The sequence below is a fragment of the Ziziphus jujuba genome, chromosome 11, assembly GCF_031755915.1.
Source record: "Ziziphus jujuba cultivar Dongzao chromosome 11, ASM3175591v1".
Classification (NCBI taxonomy): Eukaryota; Viridiplantae; Streptophyta; class Magnoliopsida; order Rosales; family Rhamnaceae; genus Ziziphus; species Ziziphus jujuba.
In genome coordinates this window covers 5,767,714-5,787,535 of record NC_083389.1, presented here as the reverse complement: position 1 = coordinate 5,787,535, position 19,822 = coordinate 5,767,714, and the positions used below count along the sequence as shown (strand labels likewise).

General features: G+C 34.2%; 3 protein-coding genes across 11 annotated transcripts; all 3 read right to left on the bottom strand.

Moving 5' to 3' along the window:
* Positions 1 to 256: 256 nt before the first annotated feature.
* On the bottom strand, positions 257 to 4,737 carry LOC107431641 (DNA-(apurinic or apyrimidinic site) endonuclease, chloroplastic). 8 transcript variants are annotated; one of them, XM_016042608.4, is made up of 12 exons: positions 4,549 to 4,737; positions 4,175 to 4,373; positions 3,971 to 4,071; positions 3,744 to 3,823; positions 3,364 to 3,594; positions 2,915 to 3,240; positions 2,682 to 2,792; positions 2,304 to 2,441; positions 2,127 to 2,174; positions 1,443 to 1,523; positions 955 to 1,114; positions 257 to 861 (listed from the first exon to the last, which is right to left on the bottom strand). In XM_016042608.4, the coding sequence occupies exons 1-12, from the start codon at positions 4,608 to 4,610 to the stop codon at positions 740 to 742; spliced, it is 1,659 nt and encodes a 552-aa protein (XP_015898094.3). In that variant the 5' UTR covers positions 4,611 to 4,737; the 3' UTR covers positions 257 to 739. The 8 variants fall into 8 exon arrangements, with proteins under 8 accessions (XP_015898094.3, XP_015898096.2, XP_015898097.2 ...); XM_016042610.4 differs by having other exon boundaries at positions 4,175 to 4,365; positions 4,528 to 4,736; XM_016042611.4 differs by having other exon boundaries at positions 4,175 to 4,362; positions 4,528 to 4,736.
* Positions 4,738 to 5,206: 469 nt separating this feature from the next.
* On the bottom strand, positions 5,207 to 10,238 carry LOC107431602 (glycosyltransferase-like At2g41451). Its single transcript, XM_016042569.4, has 11 exons — positions 9,737 to 10,238; positions 8,700 to 8,849; positions 8,543 to 8,595; positions 8,179 to 8,287; positions 7,944 to 8,084; positions 7,623 to 7,667; positions 7,169 to 7,356; positions 6,863 to 7,004; positions 6,687 to 6,733; positions 6,132 to 6,219; positions 5,207 to 6,007 (listed from the first exon to the last, which is right to left on the bottom strand). The coding sequence occupies exons 1-11, from the start codon at positions 10,094 to 10,096 to the stop codon at positions 5,726 to 5,728; spliced, it is 1,605 nt and encodes a 534-aa protein (XP_015898055.3). The 5' UTR covers positions 10,097 to 10,238; the 3' UTR covers positions 5,207 to 5,725.
* A 2,443-nt stretch (positions 10,239 to 12,681) lies between these two features.
* LOC107431592 (folylpolyglutamate synthase) lies at positions 12,682 to 19,404 on the bottom strand. 2 transcript variants are annotated; one of them, XM_016042551.4, is made up of 17 exons: positions 19,037 to 19,393; positions 18,108 to 18,269; positions 17,798 to 18,009; positions 17,513 to 17,578; positions 17,007 to 17,116; positions 16,564 to 16,624; positions 16,329 to 16,412; positions 16,075 to 16,131; positions 15,801 to 15,861; positions 15,472 to 15,518; positions 15,235 to 15,312; positions 14,898 to 15,056; positions 14,183 to 14,503; positions 13,911 to 13,989; positions 13,509 to 13,664; positions 13,191 to 13,387; positions 12,682 to 13,067 (listed from the first exon to the last, which is right to left on the bottom strand). In XM_016042551.4, exons 2-16 carry the CDS (start codon positions 18,253 to 18,255, stop codon positions 13,299 to 13,301), a joined length of 1,728 nt encoding a protein of 575 aa, XP_015898037.2. In that variant the 5' UTR covers positions 18,256 to 18,269; positions 19,037 to 19,393; the 3' UTR covers positions 12,682 to 13,067; positions 13,191 to 13,298. The 2 variants fall into 2 exon arrangements, with proteins under 2 accessions (XP_015898037.2, XP_048321640.2); XM_048465683.2 differs by lacking the exon at positions 16,329 to 16,412 and having other exon boundaries at positions 19,037 to 19,404.
* Positions 19,405 to 19,822: the final 418 nt, after the last annotated feature.

Genomic DNA, 19,822 nt, shown 5'->3' with positions numbered 1-19,822 from the left:
TGTCCATTACCATATCCAATAAGTTGAGGATGAGATTCCACATTCTGAAATGACCATACTTTGTCAATTTCTGGAAAAAGCACTAAAAATATTCTAAGAGACCAAAGACAGCAAAAACGTAAACGATCTCTTTGAACGTCAATTTTGAATGATGTTGTAAAGTTGCTTTCCCTTTAAAGTAAAAAGCAATGTTCTGTGACAAAAAAAATTTAAAATATATGAGATATCTATATAGACTACACGTTAGACTCGCAAATTATCATTACTAATCTTGGTAAATATAATATTATAGTGATCGTCTTTAGACTTTTGTGTCAGAATACAAACGGGTCCATGGAAAACCACATATGAAAAGGATAAGAGAATGAAATAGATGGTCGACAAGAAGAGCCAGTTCTGTGCCAATTTTAATTTTCTTCTCTTACATCATATAATAATGATCCATGCGGGCCAATGGACAATTCCCAACAACTGAGAAACTTTTCAAACTTTTTGAAGTTTTCAAAAGAGTAGCAAAATTTCGAATAGCTTTTCAATTTCTCACCTACCAAACAAAATTCCCAGAATTACGTAAGCCTCCCGTACAAAATTGCCACCCATGTTGTCCAATAATGCTTGCGGGGCCACTGTCAATAAAGCCCATTGTTTCAGAACTTCACCACCTTTGGCCTTGTGAATTTTCCCGTGGATAACAGAAGTCATCTATAGTGGCTATGGATATGAGTAGCTGTCCAAGTAACTACAGCTCGAGTACAAGGCCAATAGGGCAATGATCACTACCGGTAACATCAGGGAGAATGTAGGAGTCGTGAACCTTGTCCGCAATGGATTCTGATACAAGGAAGTAATCGAGCCGCCACCCTGTTTTTCCAAAATCAAAACATAGAAAAGGATGACAGCTAAAGTAATTAAATGATCATTTTCCACGTTTAAGCATTAGGAAAACAATCATACCTTTGTTAGTTTTGCGTCCGTTGTGTCTATAACCCCAGTAAGTATATCCTACAACACCAGGATGTTGTCTCCTAAAGGTATCCACAAATCCCTTAGACAAGAAGTTTGTCCCAAATGATTGCCTTTCTTCATCTGTAAAACCAGCACTTCTTTTGTTTCCCTGTGGATTGAATTAAAAATACAGTTAAAGTTTATTGTAGAACTAGCAAAGAGACATAGTACTGCTCCTATAATTTCCTTCTGTCCATTTGCACCATCTTCCATGGCGAAGCCATTGGTTATCGACCAAGGATCTACACTTCAACCAACTCATAATGAATTATATAAGATTTGAAACTCATGACCTTCCTGACCTAATAATAATGGCAAGGCTTGGAGTGAGATTGGAACATTTATGTGGTAGCTTTATTCAAGAGTTGCCCAGATTCTTGGTTTGGATTTGATTCCCCAGGTTTAATTACCAATAGAATGATGAAAAGTTCACTTACAGCAGGGTTAAATATGTCTATCTCTTCATGAGCACAATTCAGATCACCAGTTAAAACAACAGGCTTTGACTTTTCGAGTTCCTATATCAAGCAAGGAAAGTGTCATAAAAATTGGGCTCAACCAGACGAATGGCATGTCAACTATGCCCTTCCAAAGCATAAGAAAATAATTTGAAATTGAAAAAAAGCAACATTAAATAATTGAAATAAACAAAGTAGTACACCTGCATGATCCATTTTGGTTGTGCTTTTTAGGGATTTATAGCATTTACGGATTCCAAGGATATATATATATATATATAATCTAGGCATACTTAAAAATACATAACTTTCTTGCTATATGATTGGTGAGCACTTAGAAGTGAAAAGACTTTCTGGCTATATGATTGATGAGCACTTAGAAGTGAAAAGACTTTCTGGCTATATGATTGATGAGCACTTAGAAGTGAAAAGACTCATTACACAATTTGAAACCATCGATTCAGGTTAAACATGCCCCAGAACTTTGATCCAGTTCGGAGGTCATTGTTTCCATACATCCCATATGATTAGCCAACAATGTTTCTAGAAGCAGGACAGAAAAAAAAAACCACATGCAATATGAACGAAATATTACTGATGAGGAAAAACATAATGGTTGACTTTTACAGCACATTCAGAGAGACAAAACAGAAATATACGTACTTTCATGTAATTGCTGAGGGATGTATCCCATTCTGTGACCCTGTATGACTACAATTGAAAGCAAAGCTGTTAGCCCAAGAGGGATCCCCAAAAGGAGAAAACACAATTGAAATGATAATTACTGATACAGAATGAAATAGAACAGGAACATAATGGAAGATGGTCGATGTCAAATACCAGTCTCTTCAGACCATCTCCAGAATTAGGAACATATCCACTAATCAGATAAAATGAATCAAATTCAGCTGTCACTAGCCGCCCCTCACTATCATGATCTGCTATGCCGAGGCCATATCTGACTGAAAGTGGCTTTATCTGTCAAACGATTGCCAATATCACTAGTAAAATAAGAAGAAGAAAAACCACAGCAAATGTTCTCAAAGCTTTCTTGAAAGTCATTCATGAGGCTAAGATATTAAATAGAAGATATAAAAAGAAATCGCTCATAAATTCTAGTAACACAAAGTCAACAATACTTATGGAACCAATCATCAACAATCCAATAGAAGGAAGAAGCACGAATAAACTACCCTAATGGGAAAACAACAAACATACCCGTGAAATAATTGCAGTTCCAGAATAACCAAGCTTGGAAACACTACACGTCCAGAAACTATTTTCATAGCCATCTATCAGACTCCGCTTAATTCCTTCAATATCCTTTTTCTGTTCCATATATATATATATATATATATAATTAAAAGAGTTGAGTAAAACAAGATACAGGTAACAAACGGTAACCACTTCCTTTCCAAGAATGTCTAGTAGAAAGGGACTTAGATGCTTGCCTGCAGTTTGGTCTCCTGCAAGCATAATACATCAAAATCCTCCCTTTGAGCAAGTTCCAGTGCAGAGAATCCCTCTAACTTCAACAACGCTCTCAATCCATTGACATTCCAAGACATTAGCTTCACAGACTTTGTATCACCATTAAGAGGTGGAGGCCTCATGGTTTTAGGATTATAAGGAATCCAACCTTTCTGAGGCTTCTTGTGGGCAAGAACTGTCCATGGTTCAGATTCCATTGTGGGTGTATTAACTTCCTCATCAGTCTTAACACCAACAGTAGCACTCTCGGAAGATACTTTCCTCTTTGTCCTTGAGAGCTTCCCGCCTAGAAAGGTACCAACAGTAAATATCTTAGATAAATAAACTGAATCAAAGAAAACAAATTATAACCACTTTGGAGAGAACCAAAACTAGTGATTCTGGAAAGTATTCATATTTTCTACAGCACCTGAAACCTCATCAGTTTTAGCTGACAACTTCTGTCTAGTTGTTACAACCTTATATTCAACTCCGGATTGTTTCAACCTTCTCTTACTCCGTTGAATTCCATGAACCTCTGAAAAAGCGCTGACATTTTTAACTCCATCTTCATCATATAAATTTTCATCTTCCCTATCCTCTGAAAGGCTTTCAGCAGAAATGGACAAGATTTTATCTTCTGTCATTTGACAATGCTCACCTGCAAATACAAAGTAGTTTCTAACTACCACCAGAGAACCAGGGAACAAACCTTGAAATGTTGCACAAATTTTCTTCATTTTGCTCTTCTCAGCAATTTACATGAACAAGTAGTACATGAATATTGCTTAAGGTATACAAAAAAGTTACCATTTATCTTCTTGGCCGCATACACCTTCAAGGCCGATACAAGGTCACGTTTACTACCTTTGGCAGGAACCCCAACCCTCCTGACCGTTCAAAACCATTAGTCTTAATATCTACAGCTCAAAACAATTTTCCACTTAAAAACGTTAATAAATCGAGAAATACGCGGTTCCACTCCACAAAGTATTAAAGTTTCAATTTTTTTATTTTTTTTATTTTTTATTTTTTACCTCAATGTAGTTCTCAGTTCCTGAACTGTCATTTTCTCAATGCTTGACGGGTCATCCTTAAAACTCTCAAACTCATCTGAACTGCTCTCCGCTCTATGTTCCTATAAACCAATCAAGAAAAAGTCAATCAAAAGTAGCCGAACTGCTGAAAAAGACTATCATAAACAGACAGGAAGGTATTACTAGTAAAACAAATAAACCGACCTTAATAACAGGCTTCTCGAGATTTGGGTTCGTCGCCATCAATCCTTTCAAAGGTTTATCTTTTTTCTTGTCCTCGGAGATTGCCAAAATGGGTCTCGAAGAACTGGAAATGGGTCGTCTAGAACCCATGGCGCTCTTGCTCACCCTCAACGAAACCAATGCTGCGATTCTGAAACTCCCAGGAGCTACTACTGCATAGCTACAATATTTTCAGTCATGTATTAAGAGCAGAACTTATAGTCCTCATAAAATTGATTTTTTTTTTTTTTTTTTCCTCTTAGAATGCTCGAGAAAAGGGGAAAGAATGACTACATAAATAAAGAAGAGACAAAAAAATAGGTGAAAAATAAAACCTTTTGTAAAAGCCTTAAAACCTAATTGAAATGATTGAATTTGATTCATGGTGGCTCAGGACGAGGACGGCGTACGTTAACATGCAACGCCGGCGCAGGTTAGCACTCTGGCAGCAAGGCTTGGGAGAACAACCGCCAAAAAGTGTTTCACTGTCTGTTTCGCTTTTGAGCAGAGAGGCCCTCGTCCCTGCGCAAGTTAACGAGTGGTATGCAAGTGTAAGGCACGTGTGATATTATGGTGGGAACGCTGGACCTTAGCAGCCTCCAAGGCCCACCAAAAGCCCAAAATAACTATGTGAAACGACAAAATTGGAATATTACATTCCATCTTTAAAATGTCAATTTTTTATTTTTTATTTTTTTCGTGACATAAATTATATTAGATTTTTATTTTTTCTTTTTATCAAATTGAATTTGGGGGTATTCTTCTATAATAATAAAAAATAATAATAATAAAGAAATAGAAATTTTGGGGTATGCTAGTCATGGTTTTAAGTCGCTAAAATTTTGATTTAACAAAGCACAACTTTATATGAAATTTATATTATAATTTTTATCCATTGCAAGTTTTTAATCTTTGGAGTTTTTGTGCAATGGACATAATCCACTCTCATCATATAAGATTAAGCTGTATCCCAAACGCTAAATGCAACATATGAATCTTGAACCAAAAGCAAGCTTTTAAACTAATATATCTGTTTTTTATTGAATAATCAACTGAGAAATTCATATGTGGAGAATGAATGAACCTAGTGATGTTACTTCTTTCTGACTTGTATAAAACAAACAAAACATAAAACACCAGGGAACGCAGATTACAAATCCCAGGCAACTTATCAAGAAGATGGCATTTTCAAAACAAAATGCCATTCAAGACTGAATTACACAGAGAGACTATCTGTAAATCATACTAAATGAAACCTGCAACCAGAATCCCGCTCTCTACACCTCTCTCTACAAAATCTAATCTATCTTCTAAACCTGAAAATGTACACCAGCGCTTGGGTTAATGATCAAGATGAACCCTCCCCCATAAAAACCGAACACTGAAAAAGGCCCCCACCATGAATGCAAAACCTGCCTCTCTCCCTTCAAGTTTGTGTTTTTATGATGATGACAATGATAATCATCTCAGATGCTTCTTCAAATGGGAAGCAAAAAACTATCAGGGAAATGGTCGTTTTGTTGAAAGGGAGAATTAAATATGCAATCTTTGAAAGTCTTCGGAGCCTGGAGGAGATAGAGGTGGGATTGCTAAAGGAAGAGTAGAATTATAAGTGAATTCCAAGATCCTTCTAGCAGTTGTTTGAGAATCTCTGTTAGCAAACTTTCTTGAAGAAAACACACCAGATTTGTTTGCTTCTGCAGAGTTGCTACTGTTGATTGATGATATGAACTGGTCTTTGGAGAGACTTGGTTTTGTAGCTGATTCAATTACAGAGGTAAAAACACCAGATTCTCTCAAGTTTTGAATGATTACCTGTAATATAATGAATAAGTAGGCGTCAGGATTCTACAAGTAAGGTCAATTTATGGCTAAGGAAAATGTAGCAGGAAAAAAAACTGATAACAAAATATAAAAGGAGTGTGTATCTTGAACTAACCATAGGTGCATAAATCCGAGTCAAGATGCCCCTCCTCAAAAATTTCAAGATCAGGGCTCTGTCAGTCCAAACAATGTGCTCACGGTACCTAAGGCAACAGGAGCTTTGGGGTGAGGACACAAAAATAATTACAAAACCAATCCTGAAAATTGTTACATATTTCAATCATAGTGCACCTCATGTTAAATGATTATCATTATGATCCTATAATTCCATGTTTGAAGGATAAATTATCTACCCAATTCACCTCCTCTATAACTAATTTTACAGAATCAGCTTTCAAGCCATCCAGAATAATTTGGCTTAATGCTCTTGAATATAGGAATAATCTCTGCATTAATGATTTACATTTAGGTGGCTCTTATATGTTAACTTCAAAGTTTAAGGAAAAAGATGGTCGATATCAACGTGTTAACATCGAAGAGATTTCCTGCCAAATGCATGTCTCGTGCTTGATTGTCGTTAGCCACTATTTTGTATTATTTTTTCCAATGTCATGTGTAATTCTCCCCCTAATTGACTCAGGACATATATTTGTTTATGAGAAATTATTACCATTGAAGCATTTCCTCATCCGTTGCAGTTGAAGCAATTATGAATGCCTGCAGAAGAGAACAGGAAAAAACTGTAAGCCTGATGACAAAAACATGACCAAGTGTCCAGATAATTGAACCACAAAGGGGAAATTGCAATCTTAATCATACTAACAAAATGCAGATATTAGAACTCACAGGTCTGTCAAATTCCAACATGAAGCATCTTTTAACATCATTCCTAGTAGGTTTGCATCCACACCGATCACGTCTGGAAGTCAAATCAGAAAACTTGGGATATGTATAATGCAATACAGCAGCCTCCTCAAATTTGATCTCACTATCAAAAATTCCACAGACGAAAAGTGAGCCTTTATATGGCTAGAACATCCACTTGCAACAGATAAAAATTAGAAGAATACTGATACAGAAATGTGCAGTAAAAATGACAAGTTTCATCAATAAATAATGTATAAACAAACATATTAAAAAATATTTCCATACTTTGGTGGCTTCATATAGTTGTGCCATCTGTGTGCACCATTGGGGCGGAGGTGATCTTGAATTCGAGCAGCTGATTTCCCATTTCCATAGGTCAAAAAGTAGTTTGGATTACCACGAGTTGCTTCCCTGTAATTGCCAAAATATACATCTTTTGGAAGATGGTCATAGTTCTTCTTGAACATTGAGACCTGTGGCAACATAAAAGGCAATTTGCATGAGTTAGAGTCTCCATGCATATGCGGGTATACTAAAACATGAAACATAGAAGGGTACACAAATACATGAAACATAGAAATTCAACAAATATTGACAAAAGATAATAATGGAAGTACCAAATTTCGGAAGTAGATAAGAAAAAGAAGAGCAAATGAGAATTCAAATTTGTCCAAGCAGAAAACAGTTTTTTTCTTAGTACTCAAACAAGAAAATATTTGATGGGAGATATTATGAGTACCTCACTGAATGGTTCCTTGATATCATCCCGCTCAACACTACTTTCCTGCAACAAACAAATATGCCCGCAATTCCAAGATAATTTCCATCCAAACTATCTACAGTAATGTTAAAACACCAAAAACAGACTAAACTTGAAACAATATCTTCAAAAGCACCAACTAGCTTAGATGAGAGAAAAAAGAAAAAAAAGTCGAGACCCAGGACTAATCCTACATCTAGAGGACGAGAGACAGCTATCCATCACTTTGTGGTTAACCAGCCGGCCGCTAATGCTCCAAAACGACAACTATCCTACACCAATTAAAGTTGTTATGCTTACATAATTGGGGAAGATAACCATATCAACATTTGCAGGAACATCTGACAACAATTGTCTCAAGGAGTATTCCTGAGTGCTAGTGCCTGCTGGATGTATTAGCTCATCAGTGTCAAGATGAATTATCCAATCCATTCCAGCCTCCTGAAATTGGAAAAGGAAATATACAAGTATTATATGACTATACAACATAAGAATATATACTGTGTTATGCAATACTTGAGCAGAAAAGCCCTACCCTTGCCATGACAATAGCCATCTCCATATTAAGGGATTGCTTCACAAACAACTCATAATTACATGGTTTGTAGAAGAAGCTAGCAAGCCAACTCTCATTCCAAATCCGGCTGATAACCCATGAATCAAAAAATTAACAAGTTATAGGGGATGACATAATAGCACAACTCATAATTTAAGACTAACAGGACCATCATCATGGCTAAGATACAAAAGCAGGGGAATAATCTCCATTACCAAATCACAATCCTGACACTATATAACACTGAAGGCACATTCAATATGTTCTATATTAAAGGTAATGTGTGTAATTGTAAAATTATCAATGACCAATTAAAAGCATATTCAAAACAGAATTTTCCTACCTTCTAGCTTGCTGCTCCTCTAGTTCCCTTGTTCTGAATATAACTTTCACGCCCTGATTTTTAGTCCATGCAATATAAATTTGAATGCTTAAGGATTAGAAGATAATAAAACTGAAAAATTAAGCATATGGAGAATCATTAGGTGACTTTGACTCACTGGAATGCTTTCTAAAACTTTAGATACATTAGCAGAGGCTGCCTTTCCCTCCACAAAGAGGAAAAAGTTTGTAACTCCTATAACCTTGTGATAAAATATCCACGGCAAAGTTTGCTCCAAACCAGCAGACGTACTCGTTGTTATACTTATCTGCAATAATAGGAATTGTTTTCAATATTTTCTACACAAGGGAATCACTAAAATATTTGCACAAAGTTAAGCATTTAAAATTATTCCAAGCTAGGCATTACAATATATCTTAGAAAAAACGATCTTGCATATCACCATAAAATTACAAATAAGTGAATCCATGTCAAACAGGTTTAAATGATGATTCAAAACCAACAAATTTTAAACAAGTGAAACACTCTCTGCAGTCTGCAGAATAAGATTCAAGGTCACATTCTATCTTTCAAGAGAATCAAATGATTGTAGCCAAGGAGTAGAATATTAGTTAGTATAACCAAATTCAAAGTCAGTAACAAAAATGTCAAACTAGAATGATTTTAATATGTCCCACATTCTCTCAGTGTGCATACGTTTCTTCATTGGCGTCAATATCGGTAAGCAATATTTGACAAAGATTGATGAATTGAACCAATTAAAATAACGTAAATCATATAAAAGAGAAGAAGGCAGGCTTAAGAATTAAATTATTCAAAAAGAAAATCATCAAACAAATCAGGATAAAGAGAAAAACGATTGGTTTTCTTCACCACCAAATTAGTGATGCACAAAATAGACTGGTGAACAGTGCTCCACTTCAAAAAATTGATGGTGCAGATCACATGAGCCAAAAAAACACATTGAAAAAAAGATCAACCCACGAATCAGACCAGTAACATAAAAACAATAACAACTCAATCAACCCAAGAACATTAATTTCAATAAAACATGAATTACAAACCCAACAAATACAGAACAAATAAATAAATACACTTGCCGGGCAATAACAACACCCCACAAAATCATGACATTTCAATTGGGGAAAAAAAATAAAAAATAAAAAATCAAATGGACACACAAAAGGCGGTTACCCTTGGCCTTAGATCGGAGGTGTAATCAAATTTCCAGTCCAGAAAGTAAGGAAAAGAGGGAGAGCGACTCCGAGCCAAAGGATCCACACAATCCGATTTCGACGTACGAGAAGTCCGGGATGCATCGAAGGTAGTCATACCAGGGAACTGAAGGTTGTCGGGCGACCATCGGGTAATGGGGTCATTGAGACCGCCCCGCCATTGGAGAATGAAAGCGAAGCAGGCGAGAGTCAAGGGTAGGACAGTCAGCAGCAATACGATTCGGGAAGTGTAAGCCTGAGACGAAAGCGATGATGATGAAGAAGACGAAGAAGAAGAGGAGGACGAGGAAGGTCTAGATAAAGAATGTAGACCCGCCATGAGAGGCTAAAGAAAGAATAATACAAAAGCCTGGTTCATTCATATATATATACATATATGTGATATAGTCACAGAGAGACAAAGGACTTGAAAACTGAAGGAGTTGAAACCTGAAGAAGCCGTTTTGTCGTTGACATATAGTTATTGCCGACTTTTCATTTTATTTTCTTTTAAATAATATATATATATATACATACAGAATATATTATTAAAAGAAATATAAATAAATAAAAGTAAGAATGAGAAAAACTTTATGGAAAATTCAAAAACAGTAATAATCCTTTCCGGATACTGTTGAGCTGTCTGCTACTTTATTTTTCCAATACTTACCTTTTTAATCCCCATATGTTCTTCCATTTGATCATACCCAAAAAAATTTAAAACTTTTAGATACATTTCCAATTTTTTTTAAAAACATTTAGATATGTGTAATAAAAAAATAAAAAATAAAAACTTTTATGTACGTTTTTATGCTATTTACTCTTTTTTATCTGTTAAAATACTCAATCCATTAGTTCTCACGTACAACAATCAAGTTGGTATTAATTTTATCTATTATAACGCATGTTGAATTATATTATAATAATCTAAAGTCAAATAATGTTAATTATGCTATATTAAATTAATACAATATGAATATCGAAGAAAAATCAACAAATTAATACTATATGATTTATACTTGAGCCAATGTGTTGTCTATTATGGAGACAATTTATAGATAATCCTATGAATTTTTTACCATTTTTTTTAAGGTTGGTGGAATCATACATAAATGATTTATCATTCATATATTTTTAAATTGTTTCCATTTGTTACTAATTAGGAGGTATGTAAAATGAAAAGTAGTTATTTGGTAAGATTTTTTGCCTTATTTAACTAAAAAAATGTCTTTTATTTAAAAAGAAAAAAGAAAAAAGAAGTTTTTGGAAAGCATTTTATTGAGGATTAGAAAACAATCTTGATGAAAACTATAACTTTCCAACCATAACTAACAACAAATTACGAGTGAATGGTTCAGCCTCAGCTCATCTCTATTTATATATTTTTGTGCCCAAAATTACATAAAAATGTTACACCTATCAAATTGTTTTTTCTTTTTTTTTCCCTTTTTTTAAGACATATTTGATATGTAGAATAGCATAGAAATAAAATAGTTATTTTTAGGTTTAATTATTTTTTTTCATATCTTTTAAATTTCAGAAATATCTATACCATAGGATTAGAATTCTTTTATTTCAAAGAAATAACTATGCCTTTTAAAAAGCTTAAAATTTATATTATTTCATTTCAAAGATAAACATACTTATCATATTTAACATATATTTAAATGTAGATTTGTTATTATATACTAAAAGTACATAAATAACCATAAAAGTTGACTTTTTATTAATATTTACCAATTTCGATATTTTTTGAAAGAAAAAAAATATTTATAAATGCTAAATATTGAATTTAATTCAATATGATAGACCAAATATATAATAGGAAACCATTCTTTTTTGCTTTTTTAATGCTTATAAATAAGTATTCTTCTATATATCAAACATGTCATCATTTATTAGAAAATATATATATATATATATATATATCTCACAAAGTTTCTCATAACAATGCTACAGAAATATAAAAATAAAAAAATAGAAAAAAAAAGTTGAAAAGAAAATTAAATTAAATTTATAAATAAGATGTAGTTGGGAGGTGACAACTTTGTCTATACTCAAATTCTTGAAAATCATAAGGGAAGCTTCAAAGGGAAGAAAAGCTTTGTATTTTTAGGTAAAAAGGAGAAGGCTTTGTATGTTTGCTTTCCACATAGATTACGTAATGTTACCAGACTCTGGTTCTATATATTATGCACGTATGCAAGCCTTATTCCAAAGTCTTTCTTTATATAAAAAGACCGGTCCTTACTCCTTATATTAGCTCTTAATATATCAGCTCTAAACAATTTTATTTAAAGAGAGAGAGAGAGAGAGAGAGTATATAAATTTAACGGAACACAAAACTTATGCTGAACATCCCTAATAAAACTCATTAATTTCCATATGGAAATTTTTTTTTTTTTTTTTTTTCATGTATGTGATTCAACAGTTTTGTCTCTGCTTGGTCTCACTCCTTATAGATAATTATAGAACAACAATTTATCAAAAGAAATAATTAAGAGGTGTTTTTCTTTCTTTCTTTCCATTTTCTCGTTGCGGTTTACACTGTTAAGGTATTACTAAGATTGATTTTACTTTTTTAAAAAAAAAAAAAAGGAATCTATGATGAAAATTTTGAAATTTATTCCACTTCATCCAACATCACACACAGACAGCAGAGCCCCATTTAGGCTTCTAAGCAAAGCAGTGCACGTGTTTTTTCTTTTGAATTGCCTTTTAAAAGGATAGGAGAGATACAGATGTTCGCATAAGACGCATTATGAGACAGGACAGTACCATTATTTGTTTGATAGTCATGTCTTTATTGGACAAAAGTGCCACCTACAAAGCCCTTTCGTAAATTTTTTTTTTATTTTTTATTTTTATTTTTTTGGCTTGAAGCCACCGACTAAGCTTTGGACTCAACACAACAGGACCTCATAGTTAGCTAGTACACAAGGCCAATGGCCAACAATTGGCATTTCCTATGAGAAATGCTGCCTTGATTTTCTACCGAAGGTAATTGTTTTGAGGAAAAATCCAACCTTTTTCTACATGTAACATAGTAGAGTGGTGGATTACCCTTCTTCTTCTTTATAGTACAAGAATATCATTTAATAACATTACGCACACAAATTGTAACTGAATGTAACTTTAAAAGAGGAAAATAATTAGCCACATGTTCCCCAACAATGTGAAATAAAATCAAAGCAAATGAGTGAAAGAATATTTTGGAAAATTAGAGTTTATTAGTGCCTCTTTAATGTATATCACCTTCTTAATAGCTTTAGCACATCTCCAACCAAATGCAATGACCCAGTAACAAGAACCTGCAAAATCCATTACCAAATAAAATATACTGGTTAGCAAAAGTATAGCAGGATAAGCAGAAGTTTATAGTAGGTTATGATCTTCGTTGAAAGAATAAGCCACTGTCTCAATGACAATCATACCTGAAGTCTCAGTGAAGGGTTTTCCTTAACACAATCCCTCAGCCATTTTATTGTCAATGGCAATGAAGGCATAACTGCACTACAAGCAAAATGATTATCTGTAGGACTTCAATGAGTCGCATCCTCGTAAAGGAATTCGTGGGGTATAATTTTAGCATGGTCCATCTTCGAACCATTGTCAAAAGCAGTGTCTACATCTGCACATGAAGAGAAGAATAAGACAATATCCTGGTCAGGTTGCTCTTGAAGAGTTTCAACAAAAACAGCATCTTCAAATGTATAACATTCTTGAACCAATTAAAAAGGACAGGAGTATACCTCTACCATGAAGAATCCTCTCCCAAAGTCTCTGCAGATGGAATTGCCAGGACAAGTCTCTGTTAAAGTTATCCAAAGGAATGACTGAAGCACCGGAAGTAACTTTGTTATATGCAGAGATACTTGGAACAAAAAGGGCCTTTGAGAAATGAGTCCCTGAGCAAAAGTATAGCATCGGTTCTCTAAGTTGCATAAGCATACATGAATACTTTTCAAAAGAAAAATAGAGAGAAGGAGGCGGGAAACTAATATATAATAGCACCCTAGCATTTATCTTTGATGCCCTCCCCCTCTAAGAGGAAGGAATTCAGGATCTTTCTTTTATGAAAAGCAGTATTATCACTTCCTACACCAAGTTTTGCGATCTCAGTCCTAGAAAAGTAAATAAAAGGTTTGCCATACCTGATGAGGCACATGTACTCACAAGTCGTGGGAGCAAAATTTGAGGGTCTCTAACATCCATGCAATTGAATAACAGAATCTACAGGAAGGTAGAAACACTGTGCATGAGAAACCAATTACTGTATCATACATAAAAAATAAAAAAAAATGACAAAAAGGAGCATCTATGAAACAAACCACAAGCCATATAGTTACATCGCCAAACACTCTATTAACACACTTCAGGGCATTTGATCTTTAGAAACTACATCTGGCAATCCTATGGGTTTTACCTGCTTTGACATTTTGCAAGATGACTCCATGTTCTCCCTCTTGTGTTGAAGGTGACCATTCCCCCAAATTCCCTCCTCACTTTCAGATGAATTCTTATTTCCCTTAGAAGCACTAGAGAACCATCTGCCACAAACCTCCATGCTTTCAGGACTGTGAGCTCCATCTAAGTAGAAAATCAGATCTCCACAAGAACTTCCTGATACATGGGATGAACTGTAGGATGTTGGGTAAGTGTCATGAACAATCTGAGCTCTCCCAGAAATATAAGCAGTTGAAAGACCTCTAAGAAAGGCATCTGGTAAGTCAGCTTCCAGGATATCCTGATTTTATATTTCACAGTAAGTTATCACAACTAAAGAAAGGAAGGAAAATAGATATGTGAGCAAGCTGCCAAATGTAAAGGTTGAAAACTAATAGTATAGTTAGCCTGGATGGATCATGGATATGCAACTAAAATGCACAAATGCAGATTACTTTTTCTAAAAGTAACTATCTAAAGAGACACGTAACTTGATCATGCCGAAATATATCTAAATGCTTCACTGGAATTAAGGGTATCTGGCCCAATATGATCTAGCCCACCCCACCCTCTCTCCTCTCTCACTTCTCATTGGCCAAAAAGCAGGAAGATCCATAAATTCAAAAGCTTCAATATCTTTCAATAAGCAATTTGCAAATAAAGAATAAAGCAAGGGTATATGAAGCTTAACCAACATTTTTTAATAGCTTTTCCCAGTTTCCCGTTCTTTGAAGCCAACATTTACAAAGGGAAACAGCAAGACCAGCATTAACAAACTGATGATCACCAGCCAAGCTAAGCTCTAATCCCTTTAGCTTTTTATGGTCAACTGGTTGTGCCACCTCCAATGGAACCTGAAAAATAAAATAAAAAATAGGATACATGAATTGGCCATGCAACCAACAATTCACGAATTCCCTCCATATGCACATGAATGCATAATTTACCTGTTAAAGGCCAAAACGATAAACAGATAAATATTTTATATTTATATGATCTATGTCAAACCATGGGACTGAGCAAGACAATTACCATCAGCTGACAGGCTATCTCCTGAATAACATCCATTGCTTCCAAAGATTGTGATACTGTGAATGCTGGAATTTTAGGCTTCAGGATCAGGGAAGACATCAACCCAATTCAGAAAATACTTGAAAATGAAAACTGCCCATTTGAGTAATCAAAACAGAAATATTGAAATAAATTACTCGATTTTCAAAGAAATTAACATGCATCCTAGTTTGAGTAGCTTACACAGGAGATTTATACCTTGAAAATCCCAGCCTTGTGTGAAGCTATCTGCCCAAGGGTATTACCTATATATAATATCACAGTTAATTCCCAACATAAGCAAATGAAAACTTTAATTTTTATTTTTATTTTTTATTTTTCCTTGTTGTCACTGCTACATTACAACAATTATAACTAGTTAAAGAAACTTCAAACCTGATAGCAAATAAAAAAAAAAAATGAAAAAAAAAAGCATTGCAAATAAACTAAATCCATAAAAAATACGAAAATATCTCCATACTGACCACTGAATAAAATGATATCAATCAGAAAACTTAAAGATTGAAAAACTTATCCAGAAAACCCACCCAGTACATCCGTATGGTCCATCCCCAGAGAAGTAATGCCACAGACAACAGGTTCATTTATCTGCAAGGTTTACAACCAAGTTCCATAACCATCATATGAATATACAACTTTTTTCTTTTATTTCTACAAGTCTGTTAAAGAAGTAAATAAAACTTCAATTTATTTTCTCTATTCCTAATGATGTTTCATGGACTGGTAAATGAAAATAAAACAGTCCTGCACATTGAAAACTTCATGAAGACATATTTGGTACTTCTAAAGTTAGATACATACAACATTTGTGGAATCATTCTTCCCCCCCAGGCCAACTTCAATGATAGCAACATCAACCTATAAAAGAAGACATTTTCAGCAACAATATTTAATGGAAAAACAAGGGGAAAAGCCCCAAAGAATAACAAAATACATCAAATCAGAGTATAATTATCTACTATGACTAATTGCTGGAGCAAATTAATACCATGAAATAAGAGAAAAAGAAACAGAAGGTGACAGCTAGAGCTGTCATTGAAATATGGATGACATACTTGTTCAGAAATAAATATTTTGAAAGCCAATACTGTGAGGAACTGAAATAATGGAGGCATTGGTAGATCCTCAGTAATATTATCCTACAAAGCATAATACATATAAGTTGTGATATTCAATACATAAAGAAGTAACCACAGACTGAACCACTACAGATCAGAATTCCAAAACAGGCACAATCATAAATTTCAAGGTCCTGAATCCTCACAATTTGGAACAGAAAATATACAATACCTCCAGCTTGCGCCAACATTCCCAAAAATACTGAAGAAATTTATTTTCAGTTATTTCCAACCTGCATATAGAATTCAAACTCCAACTTTAAATTCAGGCACAAATATTTATATCAACAAAGAATATAGTTTTCAATCTAACAAATTAGTGCACGGTAAACATGAAATTCATGACTCAACTTAGTGAAGGCTTTATTATAGAAGATTTACTATAATTACATAGTGAAAGCTCATATTAACTTTATTTCACAATGATGGTTTTTTAAGTTTCACATTAGACGACTTGATAGCTCATAACAATAAATTTTATGTAACACAGACAAGAGAGAGAGAGAGAGAGAGAGAGAGAGAGAGATTGAGATTAATTTCTAAGTAATAATCAGTGTAATGAGTAAAAACCATAAATCCTTAAATTAATACAAGGTGATGCAGTCAAATACTGACCCATCTAGACGGAATCTTTCTCTCACATCAACTAGGTGAGGGGAAGTGAAGAGTCCCGTTCGAAGACCACACTCCCGCAAAATAGCCTCGCAGAATGTGCATGTTGAACCCTAACATAAGAATCCAAAGACAATACAGTGATGATTTCAGAGAAAAAACTTACCAATTATATAACTATTTTAAGTTATAGAGAAAACAAAGATATCTAACCAAAACTTGAGAGACTAAACCGATCTACAGTACGATAACAAATATAAACTAATGAGGCACTAACAAAGTTTCTAATATCACCACATTAAACAACTTGTATAAAGTATCAAACATCCATATATGCAGAGGCACATAATTATATAGTTTACAAATTTCCGTATTTCAGCACATGTGTCTATGCCTTTTCTATTTACAATATCAAATACTAACATTAAATTGACATTTTAAGAGGACAACTGGACTGAAAAAATCTGACTCCCCAGAAGAAAATATGAATATTTTCAGTGGATGAGTACCTTCCCCTTTGTTCCAGCCACATGAATGATTTTCAGTCCCTCAATATGTTCCTCCAAATCTAGCATCTGAAAAAAAAAAAAAAAAAAAAAAGCATCATGGTATCTTCTGGCAAATTTTTTTTTTTTTTTTTTAACAGAGAATTAATATTGATCAGACTATATAAAGATGCTACCACAATAAAGCTCCTTGCAAGGAAAAATAGGAGGAAAGAAAAAAAGAAAGAGAAGAAGAGGAGAAGGATGAAACCAATTACATAAGCTGTATACTGTAACTATTAGAATCACCTTAAGATACATTGACATCCTTTCCAATTTTCCATATTTCCCACCTATGGACGACCGTCCTCCACGTTTCTGACGTGTAATAAGAGAGGAAAGTGCTTCCATGGCAGATTCATATGATGATGCAAAAGGAAAGTCTTCTGAATACTCTTTGACCACCACATTGCTTCTCATTTTTTCAACAACTTGAGATGACATCTTTATATATCCACAGCCTAGAAGATTAAGGCAACAAAAGTAGCTCAGAATCTTACAAGCTTATTTTTTCACCTCGTAACTGTTAGCCAACTATTTGCGTAAATGTAGTGATTACCACGTGCAGTGGAGTCCCGTATGCCTAGGCAAGCTGGAAAACTAGTTGAGCTCCATCTTCGTTCAAGAAAAATATGACAATTTCTCTTGTGGAAGCATGAAACCTCAAATATCCCACCCTTAAGGTAAGTCTTTGTATCTATGAGCATCAGGAAAATCAACCCTACAAAATACAATAAAAGGTCAACTTAGAGTACCAAGGTTGATTGAGTATAGTGTCCTATAAATATTCCTACAAATGTTGTATATAAAAGCATAGTAACCTTTAGCCCACTGAATTAAAATATCAAGTCAGGTTCAGATTAAAGTAGTCAAGTTCGCAATAATAATATTACAATCAATTAATGACTTCCATTTCCATGCCAATTGCCAGAGGCAATTGTTCCAATATAAGGGCATATTCATAAGTAGTGATTTTTCCCTTATCTAAATGCTGCCAACCGAAATTCCAGAACCATACATTTGCCATGAAAAAAGAAAAAACAATCACCCAATATTCACAAGGGCATGAAATCCAAATTCATATTTGTTTAATACATTAAATTTGGAACCAATCGAAATGCTGAATTTCACCACTGTTTTTTTTCCATTTTTTCTATCGAAGAAAAGAAAAACTGAGTCAAGGTTACCAACTGAAACGAAAGAAGCCCATTAAAGAAGATAACATTTCCTTTTACTTTAAGTCCCATATACTGGAAAGAAACAAAACATTAGGAACTTCACTTATTCCCATATATTCTCACCAACCAAACGAAGCATTCTTCAACAGTAGAGAAAATCTCATTTCCGAGCCTTCTTCAACATTTAGAGTTTGTAGCAAACAAAAGTATTACAAAGCACAAAACTTACACAAACTAATAAAAACCATCAAAGATACAAACGCAAAAGAGCAAAACAAAAGGTCTTTAGAGAGAGAGAAGAGAGACTAACATAGAAACAGAGAGGAGGAAACGGCATGGTGTTGCGGGTCGGTTGCCGCTTCTCTCTGTGCCCTGTCTTTCTGGTTCGTTCCTAGATTTGTGGCTGTGGCAGTGGCATAAGTACAACCACTCAAATACCAAAAAAGAAAAAAACTTTGTTACAGAGGGAAAGTACTACAGTCAATATGACATACTCTTCGTGCTTCCTTCTTCTGATTATATATGGCAGCGTACACCATCTTTGAAGCCAACCAATCCGAACGAGTCCAATAACAAACCACAAAAATATATATAAATAAATCATTAAAATTAAAAAAAAAAAAAAAAAATCTTTTCCCTTTTTCATTTTTTGGTAAATGTCAAAAAGAAAAGTTTGTCTTTCACGTGATCATGATTTTAGGGTTTAGTGGGCTCCACTTTTTTCATCATACGTTTTCCCAACTAGAAGAAATGGGAATTGAACTCTCTCATCAAGTCTCAACTTTGCTTATTTTTTTATAAAGAAATAAAAAATAAAAAAAATAAAAAAATAAAAAAAAAAGAAAGAGAAAACTTTGCTTATTTTTCACTTTTATTATGCCCTTTTTGTTACTCTTCAAGTTTTTTTTTTTTTTTTGGAAACTTCTTTTTTGTTTTTTGGTTAAATACTCTTCCAAGTTTTCTGGCAACAACGTTTTGTCTAAAAGACAGCAGAAAATCTTCCCAGAAAGCTTCTGTGATGCAGAAAATCCTAGAGGGAATTACCAAGGAGCAGATCTCAGGCTCTCATTCCTGTCCAGATCCAACTCTGGTCCAA

Coding starts and splice junctions, on each gene's coding strand:
- LOC107431641 (XM_016042608.4), bottom strand. CDS start 4,610: ATGTTAACGTACGCCGTCCTCGTCCTGAGCCACCATGAATCAAATTCA. Junction 4,072..4,174: donor TCGAGAAGCCTGTTATTAAG/GTCGGTTTATTT, acceptor ATTGGTTTATAG/GAACATAGAGCGGAGAGCAG. Junction 2,793..2,914: donor TGCAGGAGACCAAACTGCAG/GCAAGCATCTAA, acceptor TATATGGAACAG/AAAAAGGATATTGAAGGAAT.
- LOC107431602 (XM_016042569.4), bottom strand. CDS start 10,096: ATGGCGGGTCTACATTCTTTATCTAGACCTTCCTCGTCCTCCTCTTCT. Junction 8,288..8,542: donor GAGGAGCAGCAAGCTAGAAG/GTAGGAAAATTC, acceptor ATGGGTTATCAG/CCGGATTTGGAATGAGAGTT. Junction 7,357..7,622: donor TCAAGGAACCATTCAGTGAG/GTACTCATAATA, acceptor ATGTTGCCACAG/GTCTCAATGTTCAAGAAGAA.
- LOC107431592 (XM_016042551.4), bottom strand. CDS start 18,255: ATGCTCATAGATACAAAGACTTACCTTAAGGGTGGGATATTTGAGGTT. Junction 15,313..15,471: donor ACAAGGCTGGGATTTTCAAG/GTATAAATCTCC, acceptor CTGATCCTGAAG/CCTAAAATTCCAGCATTCAC. Junction 15,057..15,234: donor AGATAGCCTGTCAGCTGATG/GTAATTGTCTTG, acceptor TTTATTTTTCAG/GTTCCATTGGAGGTGGCACA.